The sequence below is a fragment of the Oncorhynchus kisutch genome, linkage group LG12, assembly GCF_002021735.2.
Source record: "Oncorhynchus kisutch isolate 150728-3 linkage group LG12, Okis_V2, whole genome shotgun sequence".
In the NCBI taxonomy this organism is placed as follows: Eukaryota; Metazoa; Chordata; class Actinopteri; order Salmoniformes; family Salmonidae; genus Oncorhynchus; species Oncorhynchus kisutch.
In genome coordinates, this window is record NC_034185.2 from 24,541,454 (window position 1) to 24,555,598 (window position 14,145).

At 43.4% G+C, this 14,145-nt stretch overlaps 1 protein-coding gene across 2 annotated transcripts; it reads right to left on the reverse strand.

Moving 5' to 3' along the window:
* Positions 1 to 9,654, reverse strand: cited2 (Cbp/p300-interacting transactivator, with Glu/Asp-rich carboxy-terminal domain, 2). 2 transcript variants are annotated; one of them, XM_031837181.1, is made up of 2 exons: positions 9,560 to 9,654; positions 1 to 2,647 (listed from the first exon to the last, which is right to left on the reverse strand). In XM_031837181.1, exon 2 carries the CDS (start codon positions 2,637 to 2,639, stop codon positions 1,899 to 1,901), a length of 741 nt encoding a protein of 246 aa, XP_031693041.1. In that variant the 5' UTR covers positions 2,640 to 2,647; positions 9,560 to 9,654; the 3' UTR covers positions 1 to 1,898. The 2 variants fall into 2 exon arrangements, with proteins under 2 accessions (XP_031693041.1, XP_020352132.1); XM_020496543.2 differs by lacking the exon at positions 9,560 to 9,654 and adding an exon at positions 2,933 to 3,308.
* Positions 9,655 to 14,145: the final 4,491 nt, after the last annotated feature.

Sequence of the window (14,145 nt, forward strand, 5' to 3'; positions counted from 1 at the left end):
AAGTGTTAAATCTTTTAATTAAAAAAAATCTTATTTACAGTTTGGTGAAAACAATAGGAGTGTACTTATTAACTAGCTTGACAATAAGACCGACCTTTTACAATCAGCATTCAATGGCAGTGCCTTCTTACATGGCATATCAAGCATAACTAAAAACAGTATCACATTAGATCATTGTCCAAAATCTGCAGTCGTATCATTGTAAATAATAAATAACACAGGTGTGTTATCTTAGTTTCAAGGACAAAGTGAAACTCTCATTGCACTGTATGTCTATGCATGCATAGTTTCAATCACAGGGATGCAAATCACTAGACTTCTTTGTAATACCTATGTAATAAGTACTAGAATTGTTAGGTGGTTGGGTATTTTTAGGCTGTATGCATCATTAGTGGTTAGTCTCAGAACTAGACTCTTAGAAAAAAAGGTGTTATCTAGAACCTAAGAGTGTAGTATTTCCTCACAACAACACTAACCGGGCACCGAAGACGTGGATGTCGATTAAGGCAGCCCCCCGCACTTCTCTGATTCAGAGGAGTTTGGTTAAATGCAGAAGGCACATTTCAGTTGAATGCATTCAGTTGCACAACTGACTAGGTATCCCCCTTTCCCTAACTACAACTTTGGGCCCATGTGAACCAAACTGAATTCTGAATGTAAAAGGATAGTTGTTTTTTGTCCTGCCACTATGCAAAAGTATGCAACAACAAACCCCACAAATTGAAAACACATGGAACGGATGCCAACACCCACAATCACACCATGTTCACTTCAGTAATGCACTTCAGCTGCTTTATTCATGTTTGCAAATTAAAATAGAATAAATTACAAAAATACTGTCCAACTTTCCTGGAAAGCTTCAACACAGTAGTATTGCCATGTATCGCATACACTAAATAAGCACAGTGGTGTCAATTCTCAGAACTGATGAGGAAGAAAACATCCTGTGAAATTATACTCTCTACCTTGATAACATTCCACACCATTTATTGTCCACAAAGGAAAGAGAAGGGGGGAGGGGGCCGGGTATTCAGTTAAGGAGTATCCTTTTTCCAAAGACAATATTTTGTCTCACTCTTTCTACCAGACAGGTCCCATTTAAGCATGTGGACAATACCCACACCTCAACACATCACTCCCCCTGTTATTGAAGGATCCACATCTCTCCTACAATTAACCTTTACAATAACCAAGACAGCCAAGTTCACTCACAACGCATCCTGGCTGGGATACAAGCAATGTTAGAAAGACATTTGCAGGGGAGAAGAGAAAAAAACACAAGTTGCAGTTCTCTTCCATGATAGACAAATCATTTTACATTACAGATATCTGATAAGTATATCGCAACAAAATTTTACAGTATATTATTGTAGGGAACAATGACACAGCACTTGTCTAGAAGCATGTTTCTTAACCACTTAGATCATTTAGAATATGGTTCATTTGCAATTCATAATAATTCAACATCTTCTGTCATCCAAAATGTTTGAATGAGGCAGGAAAATAAATATACCAAGCACACCATTGTACATCTCTATTTTCTTTGAGGACTATTCAAATAAGCAGACAGCTCTACTCGGGTAGGTTTTCTTGATTTCCCATGTTCAGTTGTTAAATTAGGCAATGATGCATTTCATGGATTTGAGGATTTTCCTTCTGACAGACTCGATTGAGATTGTAGTGTATTCCTACTCAAACAAACTGATTTCCATGATGTCTGCAGTGTAAGCCTATTACCTTCCAAATATTAGAGGAATTTATCTAGTATAGCCTACATGTTTGAATGGTTCTCCATTGGTATATTGCAGAGCTCTCTCGAATGCTTGAGTTTAAGAGACAAACAGGAATGCTTTAAAGTCTGTTTGAGTAGGTGACTGTATAAGTCCACTTGCTGAGATTTAACAACTCACTCGGCTTGGCTGTTGCTTACATACGAAGTCTGTCATGAAATCAAACTCGTTCTGTCCTAACCACAGCTCGGGTAGCTCCTTTATTCGGTCCAGGCCCATCTCAATGACCAGAGACATCAAGACCTCCTCATCAATAAAGTCCGTGTCAATGACGTTGGGGGGCAGTATTGCAGCAGGCAAATGGTGCGCCTGTGGAGGCAAACTGGACGTGCTGTGTTTCGCGTTGCCATCTCTGAACTGTTGTCCTGTCCCGTTAAGTTGATGACTCGCAGGATGCAACTCATGCATATAATGATGATGAGAGGGATGTGTATGGTGGCTGTAGTATTGCGTGTTGAGCTTTTGTAACTGCATACTTGCCGCGAGCTGTCCTTGAGTGGGGACGGCGGCGGTGGGTCCCACAAATTGAGAGCTATAGCGCGCACCGGGAGGCATGTTGCCGTTTGGGTGTCCAGCGTTTACATTTACATTCCCCGAACCCACAGAATGTCTAATTCCGTGGTTAGATGTTACATTTCCCCCTCCGTAGTGCAAATGATCTCCCATAATACCAGTAGTGTAGCCATGCTGCTGTTGCTGTTGCTGCTGCTGCTGCTGTTGTTGTTGCTGATGGTGTAATGGGTTCGAGAACTGCCCCATGCCCATTCTGCGTGCTGGGTGGTGATGGTGGAGACCATTAATAGCTTCAGGGAATCGTCCATGGTTCATTGCCATCATGCGGTCTACCATTCCCCAAGCTGTCACAAATAAAAAAATAAAATTACATTTGCATCGACAGGATAAGACAAACATCATTAGCTTATCCAATAAATTACGCACAATGAAAGTGGAAAGGATTATCACCCAGTAAATAGTCTGGCTGTTAAAGCCTTCAAATGATCAAATGAGAAAGTATTTAGAAGCATACTTCCCATGCAAAACATTAATATTAAACACTATGTATAAAATGTAACTGCAGACTGGTTCACAATAATAACATAGCTTCAAGGTTGTATCAAATGTCTCCGTGATATTGTAATTACTTTTTTTTCAGTGTATAAATTTCCCGCAGGTCACTCCTAGGCTGTTGTCCATACACAAAACTTGACTGGATCCCTTGGATGTGGTTCCGCTGTCAGCACAACACGAGTAGCTATATCAGTCCAGTTTATGAGATATGTAGTCCCAACTCAGTGAACACTGTGCATTCTGAAAACCAAGATAGCGTACTTTCAACCTAAACTCAGAAAAAAATAAAAAACTGTTTCAAGCGCCCTCGCCCAGTGCTGATATACTATACAACCAGTCATGGGCGGAGCGAGCCAAATCTTGAATCTGACGAGACGAAAGTCTGGATTCAGGATCGCAAAAAATGTGGAGCAGAGCCTTCGCCACCCTCCCGCACCAATCGCCTCCCGCGTTCACAGCAGAAACATCGAGGCACATTACCTCATTGCAGCTATTTCTGTTTTAGGCAAGAGTGGGAAAACATGAACTCACTTTTCACAGCTTTGGAAAGTTCAACATGCATAGAAGCTGTTCCCCAATTTTGCGCAAAGAGGTGAGAAAATGACCAAATGGACAGATTATTAGGCTATCTATTGACTCCTAAAACTGTTCAGGATCTATACATGTACCAATTCATAAAACTATATAATTAGGATACGCGTGGATGTGTTATCCACGAGTTTATCAACCTTCATAATTATAATTACAGAATCAACTATCCTGAATCATAATGTTAAGAATGACAATGAGATGCTCTGTTAAGGTAGGCTATAAGTATACAGAATACAACACTTTAACAGTGTAGATTTAATTTGTATTAATAAGCGTTTTTAAATCAGTATTTGACATTTCTGACATGTTGAGAGACATGAATACAGTTGTAACAGTGGAAACAATCCAATGCTTTTGGAGCCTTTACTGGTTCCATGTTTTATGAATATCCAAACGCCTCTGCAGGCGTGCGGTACGTGCGCCCTGCTCCTAGCGGTTGTCACCGATGTTTTGATCAGCCAAACTCATGCTCAGTGCTCTGTAAACAAACCTGATCACCTCAACCAATGTACTGTTTTTGCCTCAAACCTGACTATGCTCACTGCTGTGCACAAAAACATATCCTGTTGCTTCTCCTGAGGGTACAAAGCACATGCGGCTGCTGAGTGGAGGACAGCTCATAATAATGGCTGGAATGGAGCAAATGGAATGGCATCAAACACATGAAAACCATGTGTTTGATATATTTGATACCATTCCCTTGATTCGGCTCCAGGCATTACCACGAGCCCGTCCTCCCCAATTAAGGTGCCACCAACCTCCTGTGGTACAAATCAAATCACATTTTATTGGTCACGTACATACACATGGTAAGCAGATGTTAATGTGACTGTAGCGGAACAAGAAGCACAAGCATTTCCCAGTTTAGGTCGCCTAACAGAACAAACTCTGAAGCTAGATGTGGGGCGATCAATTCACAAATGGTGTCCAGGGCACAGCAACAGTGAGAGACTTATTTCTGGAGAGAGTAATTTTCAAAATTAGTAGTTCGAACTGTTTGGGTATGGACCTGGAAAGTATGACATTACTTTGCAGGCTATCTCTGCAGTAAACTGCAACTCCTCCCCCTTTGGCAGTTCTATCTTGACGGAAAATGTTATAGTTGGGTATGGAAATCTCCGAATTTTTGGTGGCCTTCCTGAGCCAGGATTCAGACACGGCAAGGACATCAGGGTTAGCAGAGTGTGCTAAAGCAGTGAGTAAAACAAACTTAGGGAGGAGGCTTCTGATGTTGACATGCATGAAACCAAGGCTTTTTCGATCACAGAAGTCAACAATATGAGATGAGTAATGTAAGATATGTAAACATTATTAAAGTGGCATTATTTAAAGTGACTAGTGATCCATTTAGTAAAGTGGCCAATGACCTCTGGTCTGTGTGTAGGCAGCAGCCTCTCTTTGTTAGTGATGGCTGTTTAACAGTCTGATGGCCTTGAGATAGAAGCTGTTCTTCAATCTCTCGGTCCCAGCTTTGATGCACCTGTACTGACCTTGCCTTCTGGATGTTAGCAGGATGAACAGGCAGTGGCTCGGGTGGTTGTTGTCCTTGTTGATCTTTTTGGCCTTCCTGTGACATTGGGTGGTGTAGGTGTCCTGGAGGGCAAGTAGTTTGCCCCCGGTGATGCGTTGTACAGACCGCACCACCCTCTGGAGAGCCTTGCGGTTGAGGGCGGTGCAGCTGCCGTACCAGGCGGCGATACAGCCCTACTGGATGCTCTCAATTGTGCATCTGTAAAAGTTTGTGAGGGTTTTAGGTGACAAGACAAATTTCTTCAGCCTCTTGAGGTTGAAGAGGCGCTGTTGTGCCTTCTTCACCACACTGTCTGTGTGGGTGGACCATTTCAGTTTGTCTGTGATGTGTACGCCAAGGAACTATCCACCTCCTATGTGGATAGGGGGGTGCTCCCTCTGCTGTTTCCTGAAGTTCACGATCATCTCCTTTGTTTTATTGACGTTGAGTGAGAGGTTGTTTTCCTGACCCCACACTCTGAGTGCCCTCACCTCTTAACTGTAGGCTGTCTTGTTGTTGTTGGTAATCAAGCCCACTACTGTTGTGTTGTCTGCAAACTTGATGATTGAGTTGGAGGCTTGAATGGCCATGCAGTCATGGGTGAACAAGGAGTACAGGAGGGGGCTGAGCACGCACCCTTGTGGGGACCCAGTGTTGAGGATCATCGAGGTGGAGATGTTGTTTCCTATCTTTACCACCTGGAGGCGGCCCGATCAGAAAGTCCAGGACCCAATTGCACAGGGCAGGGTTGAGACCCAGGGCCTCAAGCTTAATGATGAGCTTGTAGGAACTATGGTGTTGAATGCTGAGCTGTTGTCAATGAACAACATTCTTACATAGGTATTCCTCTTGTCCAGATGGCGAATAGGGCAGTATGCAGTGTGATGTGGACCTGTTGGGGCGGTATGCAAACTGAAGTGGGTCTAGGGTGGCAGGTAAGGTGGAGGTGATATGATCCTTGACCAGTCTCTCAAAGCACTTCATGATGACAGAAGTGAGTGCTACAGGGCGATAGTAATTTAGTTCAGTTATGTATGCCTTCTTGGGGCACTTTCAGTTCTGCGCGAATGCCGCCATCTATCCATGGTTTCTGGCTAGGGTAGGTTTTAATAGTCACATTGTGTACAACATCTCCAATGCACTTCCTTATAAACTCACTCACTGAATCAGCATATAAATCAATGTTATTCTCTGAGGCTGCCTGGAACATTTCCCAATCCGTGTGATCAAAACTATCCTGAAGCATGGATTCCGATTGGTCAGACCAGCATTGAATGCTTCTTGCCACGGGTACATCCTGTTTGAGTTTCTGCCTATAGGATGGTAGGAGCAAAATAGAGTCGTGGTCGGATTTGCCGAAGGGAGGGCAGGGGAGGGCCTTGTATATGTCTTGGAAGTTGGAGTAGAAGTGATCCAGTTTATTGTCCGCGCAAGTGCTACAAAGCCAGCTCCATATTATGCTTGGCTCTTAAATGGGCAATCAGCAGTTGCTACATCCATTTTTGTACTTGTAACTTAATGAGTTAAGTTGATTCTTGAAGAATATAGCCTAGCTTATAAATACCTCATGAGCTTAGTTGAACTGACATACTCTATCAGAAGCCAAACTATAAGCTTTTTTACGCCAATGTTTGTAAACAAAGTAAATGTAAACAACAATGTATATCTTCCAAAAATTATTAAAACTATCATGTTGATATCATAGATGGTCAGTCCTTGCATCCATAGCTCTGTCTTTGAATTTGAGAGTGGTTCAATTTATCCTGCCCCAACCTGCCACTTTTTTACAGAACCAGGGAAAGGGGATACCTAGTCAGCTGCACAAGTGAAAGCATTCAACCGAAATATGTCTTCCGCATTTAACCCAACTCCTTTGAATCAGAGAGGTGAGGGGGCTGCCATAATCAACATCCTCAGCACCTAGGTCCTAGGGTGTAGTTGTTGTTGGGGGTTAACTGCCTTTCTCAAGGGCATAACCTTGCTGGCTCGGGGAATCAAACCAGTGATCTTTCTGTTACTGGCCCAACACTCTTAACCACTAGGCTACCTGCCGCAAATAGGAGGTGGGGAAGACGCTTTGTTATTGTTGATTGCCGCTTTAAAGTGACTGACTGCACAGGGATCTGCCTGCCGATTATCAGTGCCACACTGGAGGCAAATTAGCAATGCATGATTGTAAACATCTATTATTTGCAGATCAGTAGGCCTATGTCAGTACTTAATAAGTGAAGGTGGCTCATGCATATGAAAAGGCAATGATACTGGTGTATGCAAATCAACTTACAATTTGCTTTGGTGCAGATACAGCTTCATTTTGGACTCTTTATGATATAGTAATAAAAATTACATTTAGAACCCTGGTGCTTGTATAATAACAATTCTTACCATCTAATGTTTTTGGGTGTAAGGTAGACTTATACAATGACTGACTTTTTAAATTTTGTCATGTCAGACAGAGTGAAAACCAGAGTGGAAACCAATATTGATCAATGACTTAAATATACATTGATAGGGTATGCTAATTTTGAAGCCATCACGCCTCCATCTTGGCACTCTCCCCACCAGTCTTAAAACATTTTTGGAAAGCTACAGAAATGCATATTTTCCCATGTTTATTCTATTTCAGACACCTTAATGTATGCTTTCAAATTATATTATGTGAGCTAAACATAAAAATAAATGACAAAATATAGAATAAGATTTTCCTTAAAGTATAATTTTTTTCATGTTCGAATGTTACTCTCCCCAACTACATTTTTTTTTAAAAATACATGTAATTTTGTCCTTGGAACATTTAATTAAAATACTGTAGAATTCCATTCAATCCTGTGGAGGACTGCTTATTTTCAAGTAGCTGCAGCCCAATATGGCGACCGGAGTATAAGCGATTGGGTGTGTCAAAAGGAGTGGGTGTATGGAAAGCGAATCAACTAATTGGGCAGATTTGTTGCTTCTCAAGACCGTTTTGCGTAGCTGATTGGGCTGCACTACGAGTGGATAGTAAGCCGGCTACCAGTGCTCCGGTGTTGTGCCTGCCGACTAGAAGTGCTTCCTACTAGGTATCATGGACATGTCGCCGGCGGTAGTTACGTGGCCATTTTTTCTTTCTCACATGATTTTCTTTCAAGTAGGATAGCAGCCAGCACAATAAATACCTAATATTGAAACCATAGACACTTGACTTTTTGCAAAAAAAATTACGTTACAGCTTGCGATCCATGCGATCCATGTTTATTTAAACTGAAACAACACAAATCTAAATACAAACACTACAAAACACTAAACGTAACGAAAACCGAAACAGCCTAATACTGGTGCAAATAAACACAGAACAAGGACATCAGGACACTAAGGACAATCACCCACAAAACACTCAAAAAATATGGCTGCCTAAATATGGTTCCCAATCAGAGACAACGATAAACACCTGCCTCTGATTGAGAACCACTTCAGACAGCCATAGACTTAACTAGAACACTCCACTAAGCTACAATCCCAATATTAACACACCACATACAAAAACCCATGCCACACCCTGGCCTGACCAAATAAATGAAGATAAACACAAAATACTTCGACCAGGGCGTGACAGTATGAAGCTAGATGCTTGGCACACCTGTATTTGGGGAGTTTCTCCCATTCTTCTCTGCAGATCCTCTCAAGCTCTGTCAGGTTCGATGGGGAGAGTTTCTGCGCATCTTTTTTCAGGTCTCTCCAGAGATGTTTGGTCAGGTTCAAGCCTGGGCTTTGGCTGGGCCACTCAAGGTCATTCAAATACTTGTCCTGAAGCCACTCCTGTGTTGTCTTGGCTGTGTGCTTAGGGTCGTTGTCGTGTTGGAAGGTGAACCTGCACCCCAGTCTGAGGTCGTAAGTGCTCTGTAGCACGTTTTCATCAAGGATCTCTGTACTTTGCTTTGTTAATCTTTCCCTTGATCCTGACTACTCTCCCTGTCTCTGCCTCTCAAAACATCCCCACAGCATAGCATGATGCTGCCACCACCATGCTTCACCATAGGGATGGTACATTGGCAATTTTAGCATGTAAATCTTGGGGTGGGAAACTCCTCCACATCCTACACAACACTAAACAATACATTAATTGCACAATAACGGTGACAAATTTTGCCCACGAACTGTTAGGGCCTACATAAAGCTGTCCCAGCAGCAGAGCTTTCCTTCAGCACCATGGAGTCTTTACCACCGCTACATCTGGCGGTGCCTCGTCTGGCAGCGAAACAGTTCATTCAGCCTCATGTACTGCCTTTATAAAAAACATAGCTGATATGGCTGACTTGCTTAAACAAACGTGGTTTCTACTGACAATTGAGATGTACAAACTATGGCATAAGGGGACGACGAGTGGATTAGACGTAATCCGTTATTTCGATGAAGACATTAATGAGCGAGCTAGGACTGACATAGTCAATATAAATATTTGTTCAGCTCTTTTGAAATGTACAGCGACAAAATTCAGAACATGGGCTTCTAACAGCTTAATACACAACATACACTTAGTATTACTTTCATAGCTACAGTATACATATCTCCCTGGCATATTACATCATTTATGCAGCAGCATACAATACATGTTTGGACTCACCTTGTTGTGCTGTGCTCACTTGAACAGGAAGGTGGCGCGGCAGTCCTTGTGGACAAATTTTGTCATCTAACTTTGTAATCAGAGTCTGTCATTCTCTGGCTTTATGGTGCTTTCAAGACAACTGGGAACGACAAAAAACAAGGTTGAATCATGACGTCAGTGATGGACGACGCTAGGCCAATTGTGCGTCGCCCCACGGACCTCCCGGTCGCGGCCGGTTACGACAGAGCCTGGACGTGAACCCAGGGACTCTGATGGCACAGCTGGCGCTGCAGTATAGCGCCCTTAACCACTGCGCCACCCGGGAGGCCGACATGTGTCATGTATTAATACTAAAATAACATGCAAAACAGGCAACAACAAAAAAACATGTATGTATATAGTTTAACTATACACGTGGGGCTCTGCCACACTTGCCCTGAATGAAGGGTCTCCACTGGGATAGTGCCAGGTTTCCTCCAGATGTGACGCTTGGTATTCAGTCCAAAGAGTTCAATCTTGGTTTCATCAGACCAGATAATTTTGTTTCTCATGGTCTGAGAGTCCTTTAGGGGCATTTTGTCAAACTCCCAAGCGGACTGTCATGTGCCTTTTACTGAGGAGTGGCTTTCGTCTGCCCACTCTACCATAAAAGCCTGATTGGTGGAGTGCTGCAACCTCTGGTTGTTCTTCTGGAAGGTTCTCGACAGAGGAACTCTTTAGCTCTGAGTGCTCAGTTAGGATGCCCCTGAGCTCAATTTCAGAAAGAAAAAAATTGTAAAAAGTAACACAATAAAACAACAATAACGAGGCTGTCATGGGCGTCGTAAGAAGCGGACCAAGGCGCAGCGTGGTGAGCGTACATATTCCTTTTTATTCGAATGTCGCCAACAAGAAACAATACAAACGACCATGAAGCTTAACATTGCTATGATGCCTCTAACAAGGTTAACTACCCACACTGAAAGGAGGGAAAAAGGGCTACCTAAGTATGATTCCCAATCAGAGACAACGATAGACAGCTGTCCCTGATTGAGAACCATACCCGGCCAAAACCTAGAAATAAAGAAACCTAGAAAACAAAACATAGAATGCCCAACCCACATTACACCCTGACCTACACCCTAGTTGGTTAACTAGAGAAATAAAACGGCTCTCTAAGGTCAGTGCATGACAGAGGCTATATACAGGGGGTACCGGTACCAAGTCATTGTGCGGGGGTACAGGTTAGTGGAGGTAATTTGTACATGTAGGTAGGGGTAAAGTAACTATGCCTAGATAATAAACTGTGAGTAGCAGCAATGTAAAAACAAATGGGGGTGAATAGTCTGTGTTGCCATTTGATTAATTGTTCAGCAGTCTTATGGCTTGGTGGTAGAAGCTGTTGACTTGGTACAGCTTGCCGTGCGGTATCAGAGAGAACAGTCTATGACTTGGGTGAATGGAGTCTTTGACAATTTTGACACTGCCTATAGGTAGGTCCTGGATGGCCCCAGTGATGTACTGAGCCTGACGCTACCCTCTGTAGGATGCTCTCGAGGATGTAGCTGTATAACTTTTTGAGGATTTGGGGACCCATGCCAAATCTTTTTATTCTCCTGACAGGGAAAAGGTGTTGTCGTACCCTCTTGGTGTGTTTGGACCATGATAGTTGGTTGGTGGTGAGGACACTTGAAACTCTCGACCTGCTCCACTACAGCCCTGTTGATGTTAATGGGGGCCTGTTCGGCCCGCCTTTTCCTTTTCACAATCAGCTTCTTTGTCTTGCTCACATTGAGGGAGAGTTTTTTTGTCCTGGCACCACACTGCCAGGTATCTGACCTCTCTATAGGCTGTCTCATCGTTGTCAGGAATCAGGCCTCCCACTGTTGTGTCATCAGAAAACTTGATGGCGTTGGAGTCATGTTGGAAAACGCAGTCGTGGTTGAACAGGGAGTACAGGAGGGGACTAAGTACACACCCCTGAGGGGCCCCAGTGTTGAGTATCAGCGTGGGAGAAGTGTTGTTGCCTACCCTTACCACCTGGGGGGCGGCCTGTCAGGAAGTCCAGGATCCAGTTGCAGAGGGAGGTGCTCACATAGGTGTTCCTTTTGTCCAGGTTGGAAAGGGCAGTGTGGAGTTCGATTGAGATTGCGTCATCTGTAGATCTGTTGGGGCGGTATGTGAATTGGAGTGGGTATAGGCCAGGACTGCCCAACCCTCTTCCTGAAGATATACCGTCCTGTGAGCTTTCAGTCCAACCCTAATTTAACACACCTGATTCTACTAATTAGCTGCTCAACAAGACCTTATCTAGCTGAATCAGATATGCTAAATTAGGGTTGGACTGAAAACCTACAGGACAGTAGATCTCCAGGAAGAGGGTTGGGCAGCCCTGGTCTAAGGTATCCGGGATGATGCTATTGACGTGAGCCATGACCAGCCTTTTAAAGCACTTCATGGCTACCGACGTGAGTGCTATGAGGCGGTAATCATTTAGGCAGGTTACCTTCACTTCCCTGGGCACAGGGACTTTGGTGGTCTGCTTGAAACATGTAGGTATTACAGACTCGGTCAGGGAGAGGTTGAAAATGTCAGTGAAGACACTTGCCAGGTGGTCCGTGCATGCTTTGAGTAAACATCCTGGTAAACCGTTTGGCCCTGCGGCTTTATGAATGTTGACCTGTTTAAAGGTCTTGCTACCGAGAGCGTTATCACACAGTCATCTGGAATAGCTGGTGCTTTCATGCATGCTTCAGTGTAGCTTGCCTCGAAGCGAGATTCTGGCTTTCCCTTTGTAGTCTGTAATAGTTTTCAAGCCCTGCCACATCCGACGAGTGTCAGAGCTGGTGTAGTATGATTCAGTCTTAATCCTGTATTAACTCTTTACCTGTTTGATGGTTCATCTGAGGGCGTAGTGGGATTTCTTATAAACGTCTGGATTAGTCTCCCGCTCCTTGAAAGCGGCCGCTCTAGCCTTTAGCTCGATATGGATGTTGCCTGTAATCCATGGCTTCTGGTTGGGATATGTACGTATGGACACTGTGGGGAAAACGTTGTTGATGCACTTATTGATGAAGCTGATCACTGAGGTGGTATACTCCTCAATGCCATTGGATGAATCCCAGAACATATCCAGTCTGTGCTAGCAAAACAGTCACTGGTAATTCCTGCTTTAGTTTTTTGTTTGTAAGCAGGAATCAGGATGATAAAATTAGGGTCAGATTTGCCAAATGGAGGGCTAGGGAGAGCTTTGTGTGCATCTCTGTGTGTGGGGTAAAGGTGGTCTAGAGGTTTTTTCCCCTCTGGTTGCACATGTGACATGCTGGTAGAAATGAGGTAACATTTATTTAAGTTTGCCTGCATTAAAGTCCCCAGCCACCAGGAGCGCTGCTTCTGGATGAGCATTTTCTTGTTTGCTTATGACCATATACAGCTGGTTGAGTGCAGTCTTAGTGCCAGCCTCAGTTTGTGGTGGTAAATAGATGGCTACGGATAATATAGATGAGAACTCTTTTGGAAGATAGTGTGGTCTACAACATATCATAAGGTACTCTACCTCAAGCGAGCAATACCTCAAGACTTCTTTAATATTAGACATTAGGCACCAGCTGTTTTTGACAAATAGACGTATTATCCGTGTCGTCATTCAGGCACGACTCAGTGAAACATAAGATATTACCATTTTTAATTTCCTGTTAGTAGGATGGTCATGATCGTATATCATTGGTATATTGTGTGTAGATTGATGAGAATTCGTTTTTATTTAATACATTTTAGAATAAGGCTGTAATGTAAACAAAAATAAAAATTCAAGGGGTCTAAATACTACTAAATATCTACTAAATATCTACTACTCAATGGGGGGGGGGGGGGGGGCATGTACAGCAACAACACCGGGACAGTAGTGCTTGACAAGCACTACTGTCCGGCAACAGCGTGGGAAGTAGCTACCTAGTAGCCAATATAAGCACATGCATACAATGCATGAAGCAACAGTACACCCATCATCAGTACTTTTAGAAAAAAGAAATAATGGTCAGTTTTACAACTGAACATTTAAAATTATTTGTGTAAAACTAACAGTGAAATACAACTCAGATTCATCCTCTGTCTTAAAAATAGAAGTCCAAACCTTCGCAGTACAGTAGCTCAATATAAGGTAGTTGCAAGTTAAGAAACGGACGGAAAGAAACCAGCTCAATCAAAACCATCTAACCTATAGCAGAGCTCTTTCAACACACCCACTCCTTTCCACACACCCACTACTATCCTTTCGACACACCCACTCGCTGATACTCTGGTCGCCATATTTGGATGCAGCTACACCGTTCTCCTTCTGGGGAGTGCCAATATGGCCGACCGGTGGCTTCAAAGCCTCTCATTGGCCAATACATAGCATCAGAAATCCAGCTTGTATATGCTAATCCTCAACACAGGGGCCCCTCAGGGGTGCGTGCTCAGCCCCCTCCTGATCTCCCTGTTCACTCATGACTGCACAGCCAGGCACGACTCCAACACCTTCATTAAATTTGCAGATGGCACAGCAGTGGTAGGCCTGATCACCGACAACAACGAGACAGCCTATTGGGAGGAGATCAGAGACCTGGCCATGTGGTGCCAGGACA

Bases quoted from the DNA above. Each gene is read 5' to 3' on its own strand.
- cited2 (XM_031837181.1), bottom strand. From the start codon at position 2,639: ATGGTAGACCGCATGATGGCAATGAACCATGGACGATTCCCTGAAGCT.